General features: G+C 45.1%; 1 protein-coding gene and 1 long non-coding RNA gene across 2 annotated transcripts; both read left to right on the plus strand.

The window, feature by feature from the left end:
* Window positions 1-2647: 2647 nt before the first annotated feature.
* Window positions 2648-4915, plus strand: LOC125302580. The gene is made up of 3 exons (XR_007194929.1): window positions 2648-2932; window positions 3433-3879; window positions 4825-4915. It is a non-coding gene; the product is annotated as an uncharacterized LOC125302580 (long non-coding RNA).
* A 28-nt stretch (window positions 4916-4943) lies between these two features.
* On the plus strand, window positions 4944-8604 carry LOC125302579 (potassium voltage-gated channel subfamily A member 2). The gene has a single exon (XM_048255847.1). It carries the CDS (start codon window positions 5014-5016, stop codon window positions 6496-6498), a length of 1485 nt encoding a protein of 494 aa, XP_048111804.1. The 5' UTR covers window positions 4944-5013; the 3' UTR covers window positions 6499-8604.
* Window positions 8605-25000: the final 16396 nt, after the last annotated feature.

Raw genomic sequence — 25000 nt, forward strand, 5'->3', positions numbered from 1 at the left:
AGCTTAAACACGCACACCATTATTGGGTGGCGACTAGCTGTCTGTTCAGCTTGAATTGAAGAAGGCTTGGCTAACGCTGTCTACATGCCCCTCTTTAATAGGGTCGTTAATGAGCCCAACGCTCATTAATAAAATCTGAAGTGTCAGTGGAGGGAGGCGGAGATGGGCCATGTGGCCTGGGCAAACGTGTCTGGGGGTTGAGGCCTGGACCAGGAGGAGGAGGAGGAGGCCTGAGCAAGTCCATGTTGGGTTATGGTAATTCAACTGATGTTGTGTTTGGAAAAACATAAAACAATGGATGCTTAGTCAAGCCACACTCAAGTGAAGCCATTGGAAGAAACTAAAAATCATGGCAGAGATTTGACCAAACATGGTAAATTCTGGGCAGATCTGGAACTGGATTTTGTGTTTACACATGCCCTGGCCTAAAAAAGCAGACTCTGGTACCAATGTTGCAAATATGGCTGATCAATTTTGACTTAATTTCTTCAGAACTTGTGTATAGCGCCATGCTGTCTATAGTCGTTAGCTAAAATTATGATGACTGACAGTAGCTGTTGACCTGTTGTACAGTAGGTGGGTGATCTGACTTGGGTTAGCTTGGACACTGTAGCTTGTATGCTTGTCTTGACAGGGTTGTAGTTGAACAGTAGCTAGAGGGCAACTAAGCTGGGCTGCAGCTTCACTGAGTTGGGGAAGCTGTCTTGTTGTATGGCCTGAAGGTGACTAGGTTAGCACAGAAGAGTAGCAGATTTGTGCTTTGATGCAGTGGGAGTATCGAGCATCTAGTAACATCACACTGGTGGATTTAGTAGGTGGTAGGATGAACAGTACGAAGAATGTCTAGGTCCATTGAATTTTATGTTGGATTTTAGAATCTTACTCCGTTTATGATGACATTCTTTCATTTGGCTCAAAACCTCAGCTGAAGTACCAGCTGAAAGTTGCCACTGAAAGGCAGTTGCCCCTGGGCAACATACAAGATACAAGGATACAAGGAAGTTTATTGTCACATGCATATAGTTACTGGAAGTAAGAAATGCAGTGAAATTATGTCTGGTGTCAGCCTATTTGTGCATTAATGGGGGCACCAACAAGGAGCACCCAAGAGCAACAGGGGCAAGGAAAAACTCCCTTACCAAGGAAGAAACCTTGGGCAGATCCACGGCTCAAGGGGCTAACCCAACTGCCAGGGGTCTTGGTGTGTGTGTTGGGGGGATGACAGGGGAGATGGGATAGTGTGCTGTGTATGTGGGGAGAGGGCAGTGTGCAATATGTGTGTTGGAGAAGCTTCCGCATGAGACAATGTGCTGTGTATTGGGGGGGGGGCAGTGTGCTGTAAGTGTGGATAATGGGCCCTTGTCAGAGCCAGATCGCTTGCCAGAGTTACTATCAGGGTCAGTTATAGTACCTCCCTGAGTCCCACTGGCCTAGTGTAGAGATGGCATGGTTGCTCTATTCATCCCTATGGAGCTTGGTCTACTCACGCCGTCAATGAACTCATGGGATCTGATCCAATTGCCTTTGGGGCAGCCACGCAACCCGGCTCAGTGTGGTGTTGCTCCTCGATGTTGTGATGTAGGGCTGATCCGCACTGGCCCAGTTTGTGTGTGTCTGTGTGGAGTGGGTGGGGGGTGAGAAACAGGGTCGTGAGCTGTTTTCTGCTTGATTGGACAGTGCCTGGCCCTTCAGAATGCATCAGGGCAGAAGCGTGTCGATTGCGTCGGGTTTTGCACCTGCAAGGGCTTTGCTTTACTGGAGTGGTTTTCTCAATGCAACAACCAGAGGCACGACTAGTTTGTGTACTGTATGTGCTGTGTGCGTGTGAGAGAGAGAGAGAGAGAGAGACAGAAAGAGAGAAAGAGGGAGAGTGTGTGTGACACAAAGGACTCCATTGAGGAAATCAGTCACTGAATGCAGATCAAATGTAGTGTCATCTTATAATGTGTGTCACTAGTCAAATGTAGAGCAGTCTCAATATGTCCTGACCCCTAGAAGTGGCACTCCATCTCTCCATGTGCTACACTAACTATATAATGGTAGCAGGTATAGATCATTTTAACATATGAAGTCTGCCGATTGGTAGCGTTAAATGATATATAAAGTGGATTGAACTTGCTTATTAAAATTAAACACACAAACGATTCAAACAGGTTACTCAACAAACACCACTTATCCGTTTGCATTAGGAGTGCCACTTCTCCAGGCTACAGTTTAATTTTAGGAGTCCTTATCCATGAGCTCACTGTACATTTGTATGTACAATGTGTACATTTGTTGAATGAAAATTTGATGGTCATGGTCATAATCCTGCAGAATCCCTCCAGAAGTGGCAGTCTTCAATAGATTATTTACTATTCAGTGAGCATGCTAAAATACTCTGAAATGCTTAGGTGTGCTTTCTCTTTTATCAGACAAATGCCGTCACTACACACAATTAAAAGAACTTTTAACAACTTCTTTTAACTATGTTCTTTTAACAAATCCTGCAAATTAGAAGTGGAAGATGTATTACGTATGGTCTTCTGCCTCTCCAAAAGATGAAACCCCTATTAAAGTAGGTCGCCGATACTCTCCACTCACGCCTGCGATCCTTTCCCTTTAAATTGCCCATGCTGCGGAAAAAGTAAGGAGTGGTGTAGTCTGGTGCGTGTGTCCCAGCCCAGTCGTCCGCACCAGAGTCTTTTTGTATGCACAGCGTTGCTTAACTGCAGATCTGGGTTTAACGCGTTAACTAGCCGACTAATTACTATTAGCTGTTAGAATAAAGCTATCGGAGAGCGATTGAACCTGAGGGACATAGGCTGCTGCATTTAGGTGGTCTGCTGCGTCTTGCATCCAATTATCGGTGCGCGAGACCGGTGGGCAGCGGCAATAGGGGCGGATACAGCGGCAGAAGAACCCCAAGCATCATTTGTGTTCCCAAACGATGGTGATTTTTGATGCATGTCATTCAATTGAGTGTATAAATCTGTTTAGAGTGACTAGACATGTTTGCGCATGGGGTATACAATTGGCCACTGCCGGCTCTCACGGGCTTTGCATGTGCATGGCAACCTGCTGTTGGTTAGGTAGCCTAACCTGCAGCGCTTTGGCTTTGAACTTCAGATGGTAAAGCAACACGATAAACACGACTCTTTTCAGCGAGCTGGGCGGGGAGATGTACCCGATTATTCACCATACCTGAAAAACACAATTTAATCTGATCAAAATATTTCTTTTGTAACGAAAATTCTGACTGTGTGATGAATTTCGCGGCAATGTTTCATTCAACAGAATGATAATCCCCTTTGAAATTATGCTTAGGTTGTCAAAATGCAAATAAACCCCTTTTCCTATAAATAAAGTCACTCCTTAATGTTTACTTCTCTATGGCCGCTGTAAATCATATCAGAATTATAACATTGCTGTGTTTTATGTCGTTACTTGCAGGCGTCAGTATGGTCAATAAAATGCCGATGGATATGAACACTTCTGTTGATTCTTGCACTGTTGGATATTAGAGGTGCTCATTGCTACTTTGGTTTAGAAGCCACGTCACCGAATTGTTCCTGTCTTCCCACGACAACCTGCTGTAGAGACCGAGCGCGAAGCGTGGGGGGGAGGCGAGGACACACCCGCACTGTACCGTTCTCTTCCCCTCCTCCTCCTCTGCCCAGATCAGATCATGCTCCCGGTGCGCTGGTAGCCGTCGCCGCTGCTGCAGAACGCCCCAGGACTTGAAAACTGGGAATGTATACACATATTTTGGGATAATTTTCCATATGAGTTCCTGGAGGACACCTTCGTCGCCACTGGAGGTTATTTCTCTATTTGGCACCGGTCCTGCGTCCCGTCGTGGCCAGGTGGCGTGGCTTTGATAAAGAAGTTTATTTGCAGGTAGAGTATGTCTGGGCGCCAAACTAGATTGCATTATTGATTTGGTCTCGTTACATTAGATGAAGTTTACTGTGAAATTGCAGGAAGATTTTTTTTGTGTAGAAAAACATTTCTGTCTAATCTCATCAAAATACAAATAGAATACTTTAATATGTATCTGTATTGAATGTATTGCAGTGGTAAGCCAATTGCATTTGTGATATAGATAGATAGATAGATAGTGGTGTAAAGAGATGGTGGGACAACAACTTTCCACTTAATAATGGCATTGAAATCTGTTTCTCTACCCTTTAATATTTTATCTCATGGTGCTGAATATTTCAAAGGCTGTTGCCATTTGAGTGGCATTCCAACAAAAAAGGCTAAATTGAATGAGTATAAGTAACTGTGTGCATGTTTGTGAGAGAGAAAGGGAGAAAGAGAGAGAGGGGGGGGGTTGTGGATAATGAGTGACTTTATCTGGAACAATTAAGTAATAACTAAGTGCACACAGTGAGAAGAGGCAAGCAAGTATAGCAGTGCAGTGTTGATGTGTGGGCTATGAGAAGATCTTAGAGAGATTTATGCCTGCTGCATAGCCGGAGTGCCTGCATGACCGCACTGTATTATGTGAATAGATGCAGCCCAATACAGAGAAGGACGAATGACCCCAAAGTCAGAAACAATCCCTCAGTCTGACAGTGCTGCTCACATGAACAGTCACAAAAGATCATTACTGCGGCCCCAAAATGACATCTTTCATCTCAACTACACCTTTGTTATTTTTCCTGTTTATGCAGAATGAAATAGGAACAGATGATTACTTCTTCTCCTTCTGAATAAGTAATTAAACAGAAGGCTGCTTTGTTAATGGGATTAAATGATGCTGTGTGTTAGTGCTTGTGATGTCTGTTGATGATTCTAGCATGGCTGTTAAGGTTCCCTCTGTCTGTTCCGTCTTGACAGGGTTTCTCTCGGTGACATCCTGTGGCCCTCAGCTCTCTACGGTGTTGAGCCCCCTCCCTCACCAGCCTCCCCTGTCCTGCCCCACTACAGCCCCCCCCCCCCCCACCCCTGGTCCCCGCCCGTGTCTGGACTTTGCCAGGCTGCGGCGCCCGGCTCGCTTGAAAGGTGCAGGCCTCACACCCCTGCAGAATGACTGTTGCCGGGGGTGACCCGACGGACGAGGCAGCTGCCCAGCCGGGCCACCCACAGGACTATGACCCGGAGGCGGACCACGAGTGCTGCGAGCGTGTCGTCATTAACGTGTCGGGCCTGCGCTTCGAGACGCAGCTCAAGACACTCTCGCAGTTCCCAGAGACCCTGCTGGGAGACCCCAAGAAGCGCATGCGCTACTTCGACCCGCTGAGGAACGAGTACTTCTTCGACCGCAACCGGCCCAGCTTTGACGCCATCCTGTACTACTACCAGTCTGGCGGGAGGCTCCGGCGGCCGGTCAACGTCACCCTGGACGTCTTCTCTGAAGAGATCCGCTTTTACGAGCTCGGTGACGAGGCCATCGAAATTTTCCGAGAGGATGAGGGCTTCATAAAGGAAGAGGAGAGGCCTCTGCCCGACAATGAGTTCCAGAGGCAGGTATGGCTGCTGTTCGAGTATCCCGAGAGCTCGGGGCCTGCCCGCATCATCGCCATCATCTCCGTCATGGTCATCCTCATCTCCATTGTCAGCTTCTGCCTGGAGACGCTGCCCATCTTCCGCAGCGACGACGAGGACATGCACAAGACCCACAACCCCTACTCCAACAGCACCACCAGCTACACCTCCACCTACTTCACTGACCCCTTCTTCATCCTGGAGACGCTCTGCATCATCTGGTTCTCCTTCGAGTTCCTGGTGCGCTTCTTTGCCTGTCCCAGCAAGGCCAGTTTCTTCGTCAACATCATGAACATGATCGACGTGGTGGCCATCATCCCGTACTTCATCACCCTGGGCACGGAGCTGGCGGAGAAGGCCGAGGGAGACGGGCAGCAGGGTCAGCAGGCCATGTCCTTGGCCATCCTGAGGGTCATCCGCCTGGTGAGGGTCTTCCGTATCTTCAAGCTGTCGCGGCACTCCAAGGGACTCCAGATCCTGGGTCAGACCCTGAAGGCCAGCATGAGGGAGCTGGGCCTGCTCATCTTCTTCCTCTTCATCGGAGTCATCCTCTTCTCCAGCGCTGTTTACTTCGCCGAGGCCGACGAGCCCGAGTCGCAGTTCTACAGCATCCCCGACGCCTTTTGGTGGGCCGTGGTCACCATGACGACTGTCGGCTATGGCGACATGACGCCGACCACCATCGGCGGCAAGATCGTGGGTTCGCTATGCGCCATCGCTGGCGTGCTTACCATCGCCCTGCCCGTGCCCGTCATCGTCTCCAATTTCAACTACTTCTACCACCGCGAGACGGAGGGCGAGGAGCAGGCGCAGTACCTGCAGGTGAACGTGCCCAAGGCCGAGTCCAACGAGGAGCTGAAGAGGAGCCGCAGTGGCTCCACCATCAGCAAGTCCGACTACATGGAGATCCAGGAAGGCGTCAACAACAGCAACGAAGACTTCCAGGACGAGAACATCATGAAGGCCAACTGCACACTTGCAAACACAAACTATGTCAACATCAAGAAAATGCTCACGGATGTATAGGCTTCTGGAAATTTCCCCGCCGGGTTGGGAGTAGGGGCATGGGACACCAAAAAGGAAGTTAAGCATCGGCCTTCCTGTTTCTCGAAGGCAATGGAGGGCCGTACACTGTTGAGAAACAGGTGTAGTAGACACCTCTGTGTTTCAGTCGAGGGACAATATGTGCCCGGTCTCCCTAAAGTTCCCTATAGTAAACCATCTGTTTTCTTCTCACCACTCTCCCTGCTAGTACTTAGCGCCAGTCAAGTCCCTTATCCAAAAACCCAAATATTTAGTGTCTGCATGGATTAGCTTTGTGTGTATGGCTGCTCATCTCACCATGTCCCGCGTAAGAAACATAGCCAAGCTGTATTGCAAACGCCGAGGACAGACTGCTGTGAGGGACGTTTTAATCTCAGACAAACAAAAGCGCAGTGATCTCTCTCTCTCTCTCTTTCTCTCTCTCTCTCTCTCTCTCTCTCTCTCTCTCACACACACACACACTCACACACACACACACACTCACAGTCTCACACACAAACACACACACACAAACACACACACACACACCATCTCTGTCCCACAGAGTGTGATGCTGTGTGTCCATGCTGCTCAGAAAAAAAGAAAAGAAAAAAGAAGCCATTTGGGAGCAAATCCTGACACTTTGTTTTCAGTGTAAGAGACGTTTAAAAAAAGCCTCTGCTCTGATGCAGCAGAGAGCTAAGTAGTCACTGCGCACCTCACCACAGTCAGAGAAATCACCGAAAGAATGATGGCAGCCCACATGGTGAAAAGAATAATGCTTGTCAGTGCCGCTATTGTCATAATGGAGAGTTTTTGCACATTTTTATTCTCACTATGTGGCAGTATCAGGTATCAGACTGAATGCTCCTTAATGCTCCTTACTAACTCCCCTAACCTAACCCCCACCTCCACGCACTTCACCCTAGCTGTTGTCTTAAGTGGCTGGACAGGGACTGATCACGTGGACAGACCCTTCCAGCTTGTATTCCCCTCACCAATGTTGCTTTAGAGCTTTCAAAGACAGATTGAATGTCTCTTAGTGCTTAGTGTGTTTCGCCATCCCTTACTTAGTAAGTTACGTCTGGACAGGGCAATCACCTGGGCTTTTATAGCTCTGACATGTCTCCTAGTCAGTTGGCAATGTTTTAGAGATCTTTTGTTTTTCGCAGCTTGGCTTGCTTGCCTCTCTGTCCCATGTTGTATGCATCTGAGTAAGTTCATGCGGCTAAACTGTCCAATGAGAGGGAAAATATCCTTTTTCTTCTACTCACTAACACTGTTGGTCGACGTCTTCCATTTTACAGTACATTCCACTTCCATAAGAAGGACAAAAGCATTCCATATAGACTAGTGCAATCGTTTCTGTAAGCCACTGCAGAGATAGACAAATTTATTGATATTCAAGAGACATTTCAGCTGAAACAAGCCACACTGTAGTTGATACTGTAAGTATTCCTAGTGAATTGTTAGCCTGCCCATAGTTGTAGCATTAATATGAGATTATTTTTCTATTCACATATTGTAGTGTATCTTATTAATTTCATCTAAGCTGTCGTGGACTCAGCAGTAAGGACAACTGTGGAGGAACGTGTTTAAAAATGATGCTTCCTGTCAACTGCCTTTTAAATAACAAAAACATAACGAAGAGAGAGTGAAAAAGAAGAAAAAAAAAATATTTTTATTCTATTACTCTAGTATTGCATGACCTCAAAACATTCCTAGTGGCATGTATTTCAGTTCAGTCCAAACAAAACACGGCGATAGATAGCTAAATATGCTAAATATATTTATCTCCTCGATCTCTCTATATATATATGCATATAATTTTATCTGGATAATACAATACAATACAATACAATGTGCAATGTAAGTAATTAGTAATTTCAAACATGACTACAGCTGCCCATGTCAGGGTGTGTTCTAAAGGCAATACAGCTGGCAGGCAAAGGCCAACACACAGATTTCGTCCTTTAAAGTAAGGGTTAAGGCCTATTCACACCAAGAACGATAACGATAACGATAACGATAACGATAACTATAACGATAACGATAACGATAACTATAACCATAACGATAAAAGCGTTCACACTGAACAACGATAAACAAAGTCTCTCCTTGTGTTAATGAATGTGACGGTGAAAATTCAATGGGTTCTGATTGGCTATTAGCTTTTTATCGTTCTGAAAATCGCTCTGAAAGTGATCCCCAACGATATAGTTCTTCATGTCGTTATAGTTATAGTTTATGTGTGAACGTCGTCATTCATATTAACGAGAACGATATTTATTTATAGCTATCATTATCGTTATCGTTCTTGGTGTGAATGGGCCTTTAGTCTGAAAAAGAGCAATAGAAGGTGAAAGAGAAAGACAGAGAAGTCAATGAAGTGATTGGGAAAGGGCACGATCAACATTCACACAGCAAGCTCTGATGGCCTCTTACAGACCCACGGGTTCTGCTGGGTTGTCCAGCTGTCTCTGGAACTACTCCGGGTCTTGTCTGTGGCAGACTAGAACCAAACTAGAACAAGACTAGAACCAGACTAGTTCCAGACGTAGTCACAATTTAGGAAATAAATAACATGTTTCTGGACACTAAGCTCAGACCAAGTCCATACCATGAGCTCTTAAATTCTCATGAATGTGAAAAAGGCAGGACAGTCTTAGTAGTAGTTTTGAACTGATTGATTTATGAGGTCTCCTGCAAATCCATCTGCCTTGGGAGAGTGGACATCGGAAGCTCTTAGATGCTGTAGCTGCGGTGGTTAAACCGAGACTGAGCATTGAGATTGAGATTCTTATGGTTATAGTTCTCATCATCAGAGACCAGTCATTTGTTAGATGCTGTCATGCTTGTGGCAGACTGAGATTATCATGGTTCTGGCTATGGTCATCAGAGAGTTCTCTAATGTTGTGGTGCTGGTGTGGAAGTCCTGTAGCCTAATTTTGTGTCATTATACTGCAGAATAAGAGAATACGTTAATTAAATCTCCTGTAGTCTTAGAAGCAATCTCTGCCATTCATTGCCGATGTACACAAAGGCATGGCACTCAAGAAAGCAGCCTCTGGGCTTGTTATCTTGCATTTGTGTAAGAAACTTACCGTTGTTAATGTGTAAGAATCACTCAACAGCTATTTTAATTAGTAGAGTGGTGTTCGTGTGGAGCTCCAGAAGGTGCAGATAAAATGATGTTACCCTCCACTAGCCCCAATGGCAGGTTTGATGCTAGTGTACAGCAGGCTTTGATGCCAGCGCACACATACCAGGCTTTGTTTTGCCCTCTGAGGGGTGGCACAGGGAAAGGCAGGACCCAAGCAAGATGGCTTCCTATCCGAGGCAATCTCTACTGCCATCAGGTCTTAACTTGTGCCATGGGGTGAAGGATCCAAGCACCATCACAAAGCCCACTCATGCCTCAGGCCCTGTTCTTATGAAGTTGTGCATAATCGTTTATTTATTCATGGTTTCGACGCTGGCATGAAAAAGTGTGAGCGCATAATGAATAATGTGTGCAAAGGTATGTAAGTGTGTTTGTGTGAGATAGAGAGAAAGCCAGGGACAGTGAGAGTGTGTTTGTGTGTGTGATATCTGGTTTAAGAAGATGCAAGGCCATTAATGTACTTTGGCAAGGGGAACCAGAGAAGTTTATGTCTATGCATGCTGATGGGGGCGGTACATGAGAGATGTATCATTTTAGCGCACATACAAATACACATGCTCACACACACACACACACACACACAAACACACACACATACACACGCATGCTCACACGCACACATGCACACACAAACACACACAAACACACCCACACATACACACACACACACACACATGCACACACAAACACACACATTCACACACAAACACACACAAACACACACATCCACACACACACGCACACATACACACACATACTGCAGACGTGTATATATCTGCAGCTGTTTCATGTCATTTACACCAGTTCACTTAGCGGATGCTTTGACCCAAAGCATCATTGAGCACAGGTGATGCATACATCTTTTTTTGTAATCACTGTGTGTGCTTCCTGAGAATGGTCCTGTGGTGTTGAAATTGTAAGCACCTGCCTTCACCATCGAACCTGTAGGAATATACCTCTGTCTCCACAAGAAGAGGTCACCAAATACAAGCAGGAGTTTCACGTAGTGCTTTGTCAGTCACACACTAGCTACAGTAGCTAGTCAGCTAACCAGCTGGCTCCTCTTTTTGTAGCCTTGGATCTCCCCACTGTTTAAAGATTTCACCCCTAGAGCCTGGAAACAGTTGTAGGTCACTGCCATTACCGAGCCTGTTGCTGTACACAAGTCTCAAATGCTCATTTGTTTTTTGTTTTGTCTTTTATTTGAGTTACTTTTTATGGTTTTGCTGATTCATTGAATGTTCTCAGTGCTTTCTCATGTAGAGGCTAATTTCGGAGAGGAGTCTGGCCCAGTCCGTGGGCCCAAACTGGCCAAAAGTTGGCCTCTGTTCCTCACCCAGCGTCCCGTGATCATGCCTCATCTTTGGCAATGAAGGATGCCTGGCAGCCTCCACACAGACTGCCCCAGCGGCGTTGACAGAGACGCGTTAATCGAGTGTTGTCTGGAGTTTTCCGCTACCGCCGTAGATATGTGCATACGTGTGGTTTCTGGCTAACGGCCTGCCATATACTGTAGCGTGTTGTTGTTGCTGCTGCTGCTGCTATTGCTGTTGTTGTTATTTCATCAAGAGAGCCACAGGAACAGCATCTGACTGTAGCGGTGGTGAAAGCCAAAGGGACAGGAAGAGGAGGCTTCAATCTCCAAACTCCTGCACACCGTACTGCCCAGTGAGCGTCCACCACCTCCACCGCTAACCACAAACTGGACATAGATTATGCAATCCAAAAAAAAAAAAAAAAAGAAAAGAAAGCAATGTGTGCATGTGTGCGTCTGTGGACGTACACCCGGGCATGTGTGTTTTCTCTGCTGATCTATAGCCAGCTGTGACACTCCCAAAACATGTAGCTCAAGTCAACACACACACATACACACACAGACACACACAGACACACACACACACACACACACACACACACACACACAAATCAACCACTGCCCATGACGCAGTCAGTACCATCACCACCTCTTCAAAGCTGACATTTTCTTTTTTTTATGTGACAGTTAAAATGTATGATAAGTTAACTACACTGGAGAATGGGAAAGACAAGAAGCTACTGTTTGTTGCAAACATGTGAAAATATGAGATGCACTTTACCAGTTCAACAAGAGGACAGTCTTTGGACAGAAAATCAATTCCATATTATCAAAACTGGCTTAATGGAAAAGAGAAAAAAGAAGAACATATTAATAATGAAGATGATTAAGAGTAATAATGAAATTTGTCTCTGTGTTGTTTTTTTATTTCCTACTCCAAGCTGTGTTCTTGTCAATGCTGCGTTTGTGTGTGTGTGTGTGTGTGTTCAGAATTGAAGGTCCCCTGTAGCACCTGAGCATCACTACTTGAACCTCAGTGTGCCTGTGTGTGTGTGTGTTAGAGAGAGAGAGAGAGAGAGAGAGAGAGAGAGAGAGAGAGAGAGAGAGAGAGAGAGAGAGAGAGAGAGAGAGAGTATCAGAACCAGACAGGACGAACCCAGGAGGCAAGCTGAGCCTGGGGGGATATAATTAGGTGAGCTGTGGGGTGGGTGTGGCTTGGACACGTGGATACACTTTCAAACAGCCTGGCTGTCTGCCTATCCGCTGGTATTATTAGCTCTCTCCTCTCTCACTTACACACACTTAGAGAGAGATGAGAGAGGAGCTGGAGACTGAGATGGACTAGGACTGTGTGTGTGTGTGTATGTGTGTGTGTGTGTGTGAGTGTGTGTATGTGTGTGTGTATGGGATGGATGGACAGACAGAGAGGAGACTGAGATGGGCAAGGACTGTGTGTGTGTGTGTGTGTGTGTGTGTGTGTGTGTATGGGATGGATGGACAGACAGAGAGGAGACTGAGATGGACTAGGACTGTGTGTGTGTGTGTGTGTGTGTGTGTGTGTGTGTGTGTGTGTGTGTGTATGTGTGTATGTGTGTGTGTGTGTATGTGTATGTGTGTGTGTGTGTGTGTGTGTGTGTGTGTATGTGTGTGAGTATGGGATGGATGGACAGACAGAGAGGAGACTGAGATGGACTAGGACTGTGTGTGTGTGTGTGTGTATGTGTGTGTGTGTGTGTGTGTGTGTGTGTGTGTGTGTGTGTGTGTGTGTGTATGTGTGTGTGTGTGTGTGTGTGTGTGTGTGTGTGTGTGTGTGTGTGTGTGTGTGTGTGTGTGTGTGTGTGTGTGTGTGTGTTGTTGTGTGTATGGGATGGATGGACAGACAGAGAGGAGACTGAGATGGGCAAGGACGGCTTGTGCAGAAGAGTGCCTTTGATTTCTCCTCTCTCTTCCCTTCCTGCCCCTCCTCCTGCTCAAGAACAGCAGACAGAGAGCAACAGAGAGAGAGAGAGAACAGAGTGTTCTATTAATAGGATCCCCATTGAAAAGGGAAGGATGGGTGACAGAGAAGGAGAGAAAGAGAGAGAGAGAGAGAGAGAAAGAGAGTGGGACATAGAGAGAGATAACAATCTTGAGAGAGAGAGAGAAAGTGGGACATAGAGAGATAACAATCTTGAGAGGGGGACAATGGGGGAGGGAAAGGTATGTGAAAAAAAGAGGGATGTGAAAGAAAAGAGAGAGATCAGAGAGAGAAAGACTAGACATAAACATGTCAGTGATACATAGATGAGACCCACAGTGACAAAGATTAAATCTTAATCTAAATCTTAATCTCTTAATCTTAATCAGAGACCTGGGTAATGGATCTGTTCTCCTCTCCATCCCCAAGCCACTCTCCTGCTTACCCACAGTCTCACCCAGGACTGGACACTGGTCACTTCACTGGTCAAAGGATGTGTGTGTGTGTGTGTGTGCGTGTGTGTGTGTGTGTGTGTGTGTTTGTGTGTGTGTGTTTGTATCTTAGAGCCCGGTGCTCTTTGTGTACCCTATTCGCTGATGAATTTCTCTCCTGAGCCTGAGTATGGGCATGGGCTGCTGACAGAAAATCATTTAGGAGGGAAAGTGAGTGAGTGAGTGTGTGTGTGTTAGTGTGTGTGTGTGTTGGGGGCATGTATTTATATGTGCAAGTGTCTTGGATGGATGCGTACTATTTCTGAAATTTGTGGGTGCATAAGCATATGTGTGTGTGTGTGTGTGTGTGTGTTGTGTGTGTGAATGTGTAACGGGGGAAGGCTTACATTCAAAGCTTTATAAGTGGCAGGCAATCCCCCCTGAGACAGTGGAGTGCAGCTTGGCTGCCACCCCATCCAGCTCTGTGCGGTATAAACACTGACCTCAGGGGCCAGTCAGTCCTGGGCCATGCTATCACACCAGCACTGAGCCCGGGGGCCTGAGAGTGATTAGCCAGAGTGGACCTATGACACCTATTAGCTCTGTGTCACCACACACACACACACACACACACACACACACACACACACACACACACACACACACACACACACACACACACACACACACACACACACACACACACACACACACACAGGTTACCAGCTTTCAGTGTAATTAAGCTGGAGGCCCATTGGGACCGGACCCTGCTGCCATGATCTTGTAGCTGTTTATGAACTGGACTCTAGAGATGCAGAGGGCCAAGTTTGTGGCAGATGTGTGTTTGTGTGTGTCTTTGTACTACAATGAAATGCAAATCCGCTTTAATGTTAAGTATGTTCACACCTTGTTGAAGAGATGTATGATATGAATCAAACTCATACATTCATGTTCTGGGATTGATAACAACATGACTTTAGCTTTTGCATCTAAGTATCAAATCTGCAATGAACAGATCTGTTGCATATAGGAAAGTACTGTAGGGCTTAGTCTTGAAGACAATAACACATGTTCAATGGAGTTGACTGTGCCAGAGTACAAGATGCTTCTTCTGACTGTTCCTCTAAATTGCTTGTTTTAAGGGCTATGGAAAGGTGAACACTGAGGCCCCCTAGAGGTCATTGATTAACTTTTCCACCTGCGCATGCACAATACATGAGTGAGGTTTCCACAGCAGAATGGACAAATGAGGTGACTGCAATCTAAAATTCCAGGCATTTCAAAAAAGCTTGGGATGGAATTCATGGGACAAGAGAAAGATTCAGTGAAGGAGAGAGAAAAATGTGTGTGCGTGTATGTTTGTGTGTGTGTCTGTGTGAGAGAGAGAGTGTTTGTGTGTGTGTGTGTGTGTGTGTGGTGTGGTGTGTGTGTGTGTGAGAGAGAGTGTTTGTGTGTGTGTGTGGTGGTGGTGTGTGTGTGTGTGTGTGTGTGTGTGTGATATTGAGCCTGCGTCTGTAAAGGATCTGTGCTCCCTCATAAAGCCCCCATCAGTATGCACGAGCTGTGTGACATGCTGAGCACGTATATAGTACGTGTCATCATGTATCTCACAGCACCCAGTCCAGCCCCAACAATAACGCACTGCGCCCTTCACATTGCTTAGCAAAAGCACAGTAGTGCTGCTAGTAATGCTAAACTATATGTGTGTTAAACATATAGATAGCAAAGAAAGATGGTAGCATAGATTTGATAGAGAACATCTTGATTTGGTGGAAAATGTTTTTATTATTATTACTTATATTATTTCCATTTGGGATGTTTTGGTCTAAAGCGAATTGCTTCTGTGGATGCACACACACACTCACACAAAGAGCATGAGAGAGAGAGAGAGAGAGAGAGAGAGAGAGACGTTCGGAGCACAGAGGCTGAGTCCACATCAGATGCAGTGTTTCCCACAACACAGACATTCCTTTTTTTAACATTAATTCATTCTTTTATTCCTTCTAAAGGCCACCACACCCCATTGGCCAGCAGCAGCTGGTGTGTGTGTGTGTGTGTGTGTGTGTGTGCATGCTCCAGGACTCTCTGGTGAAGACGGCTCTCTCCTCACAGGGTCTGCTGAACTGGTGTATGAGCTGGAGATGGAAAAGCTGCGGCACCATTTCTTCATACCAAGAGAAAGGATGTCTTAAAATATCCCGTTGGAGTTAATATTTCATCATGAGCTTGAGCACGCCTTTCTCCTTCCTCCCCTCCCCCATATCCCCCTCTCTCTCTTCATCTCCCTCTCTGCATGTTGTTTGGAGATAATATAAAAACAACAGTTCCTCTGGCAGCTTGATGAGAGTTTCCAATAGGTAGCAGGATATGCTGTACAGTAAAGCAGTGTACCTGAGCACAGTCAGAATGGCAGGTGGAGCTGTGCTGTGTATGGTGTGTTTGTGTGCTGTGTATGATGGTTTTCTATCGAGAGGGAAAGATGGCAGAGGAAGAGAGTGGTATGTGTTTGTGTGTGTGTGTGTGTGTGGGGGGGGGGGGGGTGTATGTGTGTGTGTGTGTGTGTGCCGGTCGGTCGGTGGGTGGCTGTGACACACTTGCGGAGTGGGTCTTTATCTTCATGAATAATTCACAGAAGCCCATTTAAAGATGTGGAGAGAGGGAAGCCTCTGAGTCCAGACAGAGAACAGAGCCCCCCCTCGCTCTCCCTTCTCCATCTCTCCTCTTTCTCTCCCTTCTCCATCTCTCCTCTTTCTCTTCCTTCTCCATCTCTCCTCTCGCTCTCCCTTCTCCATCTCTCCTCTCGCTCTCCCTTCTCCATCTCTCCTCTTTCTCTCCCTTCTCCATCTCTCCTCTTTCTCTTCCTTCTGCTTCTCTCCCTCTCTCTTCTTCCTTCTCCTTTAATTCGGTCACTTCCCTCTCCCTCCTATCCTTCTGTCTCTTTCCTTCCATCTTTTATTTCCTTCCAACCCTGTCCCCTCCCCCTTCCACCTGTACTTTCCCTCTCTTTTCTCTTTTCACTAACTCTGTAGCTCTCTCTCTCTCGACTCCCTGCATCACTCTTTTCTTCTCCCTTTACCATTCTCTCTCCTCTCTTTATTTCTTTCTCTCTCTCTCTCTCTCTCTCTCTCTCGACTCCCTGCATCCTCTTTTCTTCTCCTTTACCATTCTCTCTCCTCTCTTTTATTTCTTTCTCTCTCTCTCTCTTCTCTCTCTCTCGACTCCCATCCTCTCTTTTCTTCTCCTTTACCATTCTCTCTCCTCTCTTTATTTCTTTCTCTCTCTCTCTCTCTTTCTCTCTCTCTCGACTCCCTGCATCACTCTTTTCTTCTCCCTTTACCATTCTCTCTCCTCTCTTTATTTCTTTCTCTCTCTCTCTCTCTTTCTCTCTCTCGACTCCATGCATCACTCTTTTCTTCTCCCTTTACCATTTTCTCTCCTCTCTTTATTTCTTTCTCTCTCTCTCTCTCTTTCTCTCTCTCTCGACTCCCTGCATCACTCTTTTCTTCTCCCTTTACCATTCTCTCTCCTCTCTTTATTTCTTTCTCTCTCTCTCTCTCTTTCTCTCTCTCTCTCGACTCCCTGCATCACTCTTTTCTTCTCCCTTTACCATTCTCTCTCCTCTCTTTCTCTCTTTCTTTCTCTCTCTCTCTCTCTCTCTCTCCCCCCTCAGATATTATGGCTCCTGTTGTACCAGCTGGGTGGATGGAGTCCTGGATGGAGACTAGAACAGACACCATCTGGAACTCCACAAAACCTGATGTCTTTGTGGGAATGCCGGGCGCGCTGTTTGTGTTGTGAAATATGGCCACCTCGAAACATACACAGACACACACACACAGACACACACACACAGACACACACACAGCGAGAGAGAGCGAGAGAGAGAGAGAGAGAAGAGAGAGAGAGAGAGAGAGAGCGCATAATCATCAGATAAACAGATATGCATATACACATTTATATCACTGTCAGTTCAGGAGAAGTAGGAGGCAGTGCAGTAATACTCACAGAGGAGCATTGTGCATCCATTACCTCCACAGCCATTTAACAAAAACTACTGTAAGGATAAAATATTTAAAAATGATGAAATTGCCAGATTCATCCAGCAGCACAGGCATAATCAGTCTCCATTTGCATACTGTCATTTCAGCATTAACGACTTGGACAGAGTCAGTGCAAGAGGTCCTTATTTTAAAGCATACCCTCACAGAAACACACAAAATGCACAACTTACACATATTCTCTATCACCCTCTTCCACACACAAACACAGACAGACGCAGACACAGACACAGACACACACAGACACACACACACACACACACACACACACACACACACACACACACACACACACACACTGGCACATCCTTGTTTATGCATTTTAGCTGGGGAAGTCCTTCATTCCGGCTAGATGCACGAGTTGTTCTTCTGAACTTTGTGGCTTTATTTGGAATGTGATGGAAGGAGGTCCTTTGTCTCAGTTGGATTCGGAAAACATTCTTTAGACCTCTGCAGTTTTACCTGGTTTCCTGCCAGCGCCTGCACAAACAGAAACACACACACACACACACACACACACACACACACACACACACACACACACACACACACACACACACACACACACACACAGAGCCATAACCATCAGATAAACAGATGCATATAGATAACAGATAACAGATGCATATTCACAATTTACAGTATATCACTGTCAGTCCATGAGAAGTAGAGGGCAGTGCAGTAATACTCACAGAGGAGCATTGTGCATCCATTACCTCCACAGCCATTTACTGTAACAAAAAACTGTATATTAAAGGGATATAACATCGTAACAAATCTCCCAATAATTCTATAATAGTTGATAAGTTAGTGAAATAAGGGAAAAAGATAACCTAAAATATCATTGCAATGTAACATAATGGCAAGCTTTATTTTATCGCACATTACTGGTTAGTTTTTACAGGAGAAGTCTGTTTCCCCCCCCTTTAGTCCCACCTTTAGTACCAGAGTTGTTATATTTGCGACACATTAACATGATCTCTCCTACTTAACTCCTAGCATAGTCTATAGTCCCCTACAACATGGTCATGGCCATCACAAGCAATGTAGGTGAGAGAAAGGACAACCTAACCATAACCTAACCATAACCATAACCCAAGACAAAAGAGGCAGGGCAGAAGCCTTATTTATAAGTACTGGATTATTTCTCTGGTAGGCTGGAGCTTTCTACTGTGCTGTGGCTGACTGCCCGTGTTTCATAAACAGTCCAGCAGGGGTGCTGTGTGTCGCGCAGGGAGCTTTTTATGGATAGTGAAATCATCCTCAAGTTCTCAGGAAGACCTGCTGTTCACCTCACTATGCAGTTTCCAGAGTGTCCACCAGGGGCGGCATAAGTGCATGCATTTTTTTAGCTCACAGTCTGGAAGGATCAGATGGTGACTCAACAGTGCCATCTGCAGGCAACACCAGACGGAACACAGTGACAGGTTCATGACCTAATGAAAGAGAAAGTATGTGAGTTCAGTAGCGGTAGCGTTCTTCCGAAGCTTTGATGTGCCGTGACAATAGTCTGGCGACTCCACAGACTGACTGTGCAGGAAACTGTCTGGCACGCCAAGCACCAAGCTGGTAATAGCAACTGCACAGACACTACAAATGTGTGATTTGCATTGAAAAGTCATAACCTTGTGAAACATTACTGCGCATCAGACACAACAGAATGTTCTGCCAGATTCATCCAGCAGCACAGGCATCATCAGTCTCATGCTGTCATTTCAGCATTAAGGACTTGGACAGAATCAGTGCAAGAGGTCCTTATTTTAAAGCATACAGAAACACACAAAATGCACAACTTACACATACTGTATTCTCTATCACCCTCTTCCACACAGACACAGACACAGACACAGACACACAGGCACATCCTTGTTTATGCATTTTAGCTGGGGAAGTCCTTTATTCCGGCTAGATGCAGGAATGTTCTTCTGAACTCTGTAGCTTTATCTGGAATGTGATGGGTTTTTTGTCTGCACAAACACGAGGAGGTCCTTTGTCCCAGCTGGATTTGGAAACATTCTTCAGACCTCTGTGGTTTTACCTGGAATATAATGGGTTTCCTGCCAGCGCCTGCACAAATAGAAACACAAAAACAAACACACACACACACACACACACACCACGCTGTTCTCTTTCAGGGGAGCTGGCTACTGCCTCATCCATTTCAAACCTCAGTGGCCAGACCAGCAAATGTGTAGGTACAGCAAATTACCAGATAATTTATCACTGTAACTGTTGCGGTGGGAGAAACACACACTGGGTGAAATAAAGAAACAATTAGGAACAGTGTGCTGAAGAATGCTTCCATTAGGTCTGGACTTTCATGATTGCATTTGACAAACAGACAGTAGATTACTGATGTTTAGCCTACAATTTATGTGTAAGTAATACAACTTTAAAAGACCAACAGGAAACAGCAATTAAGGCATTTGTCGAGAAGAAGGATTTTTTCACCATTCTCCCTACAGGATTCACATATTTTGTTGCTCTGACTCGTTATCCAATTGTGTGCAGGGGCATTGATTTCCCTGAATCGGTTGAAACATGCCCCATCATCAAATCCAAATGGTGTGTTACCAGCCTCAATGACACAAAAATGATACAATATAAAAAAAACAACAACAACAATGAGATATGGCTGAGATATTAATGACAACACTGACAATGGCTACTGAGATGTTCTGCCAACTCTATGAATCTGCAGAATAACAAAATGTCCTCACCCTACTGTGAGAGCATAATATGGTGGTAGTTCCTCCTTGTTCCTCCTCCAAAGCATGTCCCTCCCTTTAAAATGTTCTGCATAACCCACAGGGTCAGCAGTCACTGTCCAAACAGGATTACCCATGATGCATAGGGTCTGTTCTCATGCTGACGGGGGCAGATGGCAACTCATCAGGCGGTGCGGATGATGATTGAGGTGTGGTTGGACTGCTCCGCGCTCCTGCCACAGTAATTGAGGGGTGCTGCCACTGTTCTGACTTGTTCTATGGCCCTTTGGGGCAACATTATGGCTTAACTGCAATACAAGATTTATACATGTTTTTAATAGGATGTTTCAACAAGGTAGGATAACTTGACAGAATACCACTGTCACGCTGGCTACAGGTGATGTTATCTGCAAGATTTGTGCAGTGTACAGAGACTGGCCTAGATCCCCTGCAGGGTCACCTGGTAGCTGAATAATCCAGGTAAACTCTTCTGGTTTGGCCGTGCAGTGATCACACAGTTGCGTCTCTACACCCTCTCCCTCATCTGCAATGTGGGGATCTAATAATCCTCACCCAACCCTGTGTACAACTCACTTTCTGTACTGCACTTTGCTTTACACAACTCAACATAATGGCAAGTTTCGCATTCTGGAGTGATTCAGCCAAAGTTGTCAACAAGTTACATCAGAATGGTAAGGTCACACATTATATTTTTGCTTTATATCGTTTTATACAATGTTAGAAACTCAGTGGTCTAATAAGGTAATATGAACTTAGTGTGACTGCTTTATCAAACAGCTGACAATGTTATTGTAATATAAGATTGCTGACTTTGACACAATGTTTATCTTGTAAAACAAAATGTGCTAATGCAAATTATTAGGAAAACTCCACCTCACAAGTCAGTCAGGGTTGGGTTCCCACTTTTATCAAGAAATGACAGGCTGTTCTGATCAACTGGTACACTGCCAATATGAACCAAAAATAACTCGGCCATGGTGTTTTCTGTTTATTTTGCTAATAAAACATGAAAAAAGTACATTGTTTGTGGGGTGGGGGTGGGGGCAGGCTCCAGATTTCAATAAGCTTCTTTCTGCATTGACTCCAGTTCCTTCAAGAAAGAACCCACAGTGATAAAACAGTTTCATTACATCCAAAACAAATGTATGTTGGTATGTTAAAGTACTGGAAATTCAAGAGCCACTGATGATGATGAACACAATGTGTTTCTCTACCATCAGTTGCCAAAGTTCTTTGGCTAAAAATAGAGTGGCCATGGCTACATCAGTGATCAATAATAAAAGGGCTAATCTCTTTAATGGGGCTGATTGAGCAAAACAGAGCCTATGACATTCGTCTGAACACACATGCTTAAGTCTGGTCAAGAGAATAGGTAGGCCATTTTAGGTGTCTTAATTAAATAACACCCTCAGCACCCCTTAGTAATGATTTCTCTTCCCTCTCTAACCGTGAAAGCCCTGCTGGGACAGAGCAGTGCAGAAAATGGGGCAGATTCTAGTCAATTATGGCGCTCCAAGCAGCAGGCTCTGGGAAACATGCACACACACACGCACACAAACACACACATACACACACACAAACACAAAGGCAAACGTGCACACACATGCTCACACACACACACACACACACACACACAGTGGAGTGCTTACTAATCTCAGATGCCTGATCTCAAAGCTAGAGAGAGCTCAAAAAGTAGAACCTTTAAATCTAACATGTGAGTATGATTCATGGTGTCTTAGAACAAATTAATCTATTTACTGATATAGTGTGTGTGTTTGTGTTCTTTAACCCAGACAGATCACATTTTGAGGGTGTAACAGAGACCGAAGTCTGAATGTCACAATGCATTAATACATGTCTGCAATAGCCTACATGGTCCAAAGGGCTACATTAATAGATGCAGATTGCAATGAAGTAATGAATGACATGTTTCTTATCTATACTGCTAGGAAACCGAACAGTTTCAGTGCATTGCATCAGTGTAGGCTGTTTTTATGGGGAAGGACACAGTCCCAGCTGGCGGTGTACTCTAAAGACAAATTGAAAGGCTTGAACTAGACCTGCAGGCATGGGCTCTGGCAGCAGATGACTCCTGAATGGATCTCGCCTGCATATGGGCCGGATTTGGGCCACAATCAGATTCCATCTGGGAATTCTCAGAACCATGTCTCCAAAGATGTTGTAATACTCTACTCATTCCTCTCTGATAGCTCTATGGCTCTGGGATATTCCTGATTCCCTGTGGTGCTACAGTATGTTGTATGTCACACCAGGAAGAGGAAGCCAATGAAGCGATGGTGGTGTTATGTATTTTGTTTGATATTTATTATTCCTCAACCACTGAATAAGTTGCTGGCATAAATTGTATTTAATTGGCACTCATGTTATTGAGGCACCATGATGATAGCCCGTTGAAGCTCTGTAAACAGAAGAACGTCGCATACATCCATAGTAGTCTTTCTAATTGCGAGGAGAATAATGGAGGATGCATGACAGTGTTCAGTTACTAAATACATTGAACTACAGCTGGAAGGCAGCAAGTGGTAAAATGTGACCGTGTCATTACATGATAATTTGAGAGCTTAGAGGGCTAGAAGCTACAGTTACCATGTGCACTCCTCTACTGTACACAGTGTGGAATCATGTGACCACCACACCCTAACATGGCAGCTTGACATATGTGTGGTCTCCCACACGCACGTGCACACACACAAACACACACACACACACATTCTACACACGACCAGGGTTCTAAATTAACTTTTTTGATCACAAGCCAATGTGGCTGGTAACTTTCTAAAGTTACTAGCCAATCAGAATTTCTATTAGCCATTTTTTTTTTCGGTGAAAATAAGAGAATTATGAGTTTATGAGATGAGTGTCACTGAATGCATTTGGTCATTGTATTAACATTGTTGGCATGAATACATACCACAAAATACACACAGAAAGTGCACTTCACTTCATTTCATGTTTGTGATCTATCTATCTATTTCTCTGTCGATATCCTCATCCCCTGCTTCATTCCTATCCTTGCCCCCATCAGTCTGTACCAACCATTGCCGCATTTAGTTTAATCTTAATTGATATCTCCTTTTTATTAAGTTATCATCAACAATGACAAGCCGGCTAGAACCTGCCACTCGTTTTCTCTCCCTCTCCTGCACACTCAGACGTGTTCTCAATGAAATGGAGTAGCATAGGGCCTATGTTCAAGTTGGATCTTTATAGAGAGGACCCGAAAAGTATCATCTTTATGTAACATGCTGTTGGTGCATGTTGACATTGTATACTTTCTCGAACAAGAGTGAAAAACAGTTTGCAGTACAGCTACTATTTATTGGCTAAATGTTGGTCCCTCCTCTGTCTCTTGGTGCCCTATGCACAGTGCGTGATGCGTGTGGTGGTGGTGATAACGGATCAGGCTACCTTTTTAAAACTGAAAATGTTCGCCTACAAGCTCCTCACGTTCCATCTTCAGCAAACTCCATAGACAATAAAATAAACGATCTTGCTGCTTCATGCGGCCTCCGTTACATGACATCAGCCCCCCACAAAGTAAATAGGTAAACACAATGCGTTAGTTGCGTTAATATTTCGTAATGCATTATGCATTTGTGTTATGTACATGTGTTAGGTACTTTTTACTTTACTGGTTAACTCCCTCCTCTTTCAGTCTATGCTCCCTGCTCTGGCTCCGTTTGTTCTTCTAATTCCTTGTGTTTTCTGGTAGACGCTCCGTTCGTTTCCATGGTCTCTCCCGCTGGTTTAACTGCAAACTGCGTGCAGCCGACGTAGCATTACGGCACAGTGGTCATGGGAAATGTTGGAAGTACTGCCGGGGGATATATGACCGAAAACAGAGCCTTATGTATCAAGCTAGTAAGTTTTTATTAAAATGGCTAGTAAGTTTTTATTAAAACCCGCCAAAATTAATTTTAACCCGCATTTGGCGGGTGTTAATTTAGAACCCTGCACACGACACACACACACACACACACTGTAAAACACACACACACACACACACACAGGGGATGATTTTTCCAACCCTGGGGTAATTCACTAATAATTATTAATTAGTGAATTGAAGTTTGCAAGGAGTGAGACTTTGTACATGTACATGAAAGTCCTACGTCTACTTGAACTACTCGTGGTGCCACGCCCCCACGAGTAGTTCAAGTAGACCTAATGACAAATGGTGACCTGTTGCTGATGCTGCCATATTAAGGCCTTTTTACGGTGTGTTTTAGCCGGGTTTTCGCGTGGAAGGCTCTGTAGAAATCTGGTACCCTATTCAACGAAGTTAAACTGAAAGAGCGTGCCATTCACAGACACCAGAAACGTTCACAGTAACGTTCATCAGGCAGTAGTAAAACAGTAGCCTACATTCAGTTCACGTTCGCTCAAAATATGAACGCGTTCAGGCACAACACTGGGGAGGGGGGTAGCTGAAAGTTGACATCTGCCCTGACTGAATACTGATGAATAATGAAGCCGAGGCCCACTTGTGGCGCCGCAGTGAGTTTGTGGGCTACCGTTGCATTGTGGGGAACAGAGTATTGGTGCGTGCAAAACAGCAGCAGGCGGCTGTGGCCTGCGGGCCGGTTCTAATACTAATCAAATATCATCCCGGGGGCCGTAGATAATTTTGGGCCTTGACTTTGACATGTCTGATCTAGCTAAAAGCCACCTCCGTCATATGCTACAAAGTTGCAATGTTCTGAACGTCTGCATTTTACAGCTCGGATGCAACGTGACAGTTCATTTAAACTTCACAACGAGTTCGGCGAATTAATATACAAGTGTGATACGGCCAAAAAAATGGATCTACTTCATAGGTGTGCAAATAACA

Source organism: Alosa alosa, chromosome 10 (genome assembly GCF_017589495.1).
Source record: "Alosa alosa isolate M-15738 ecotype Scorff River chromosome 10, AALO_Geno_1.1, whole genome shotgun sequence".
NCBI lineage: Eukaryota > Metazoa > Chordata > Actinopteri > Clupeiformes > Clupeidae > Alosa > Alosa alosa.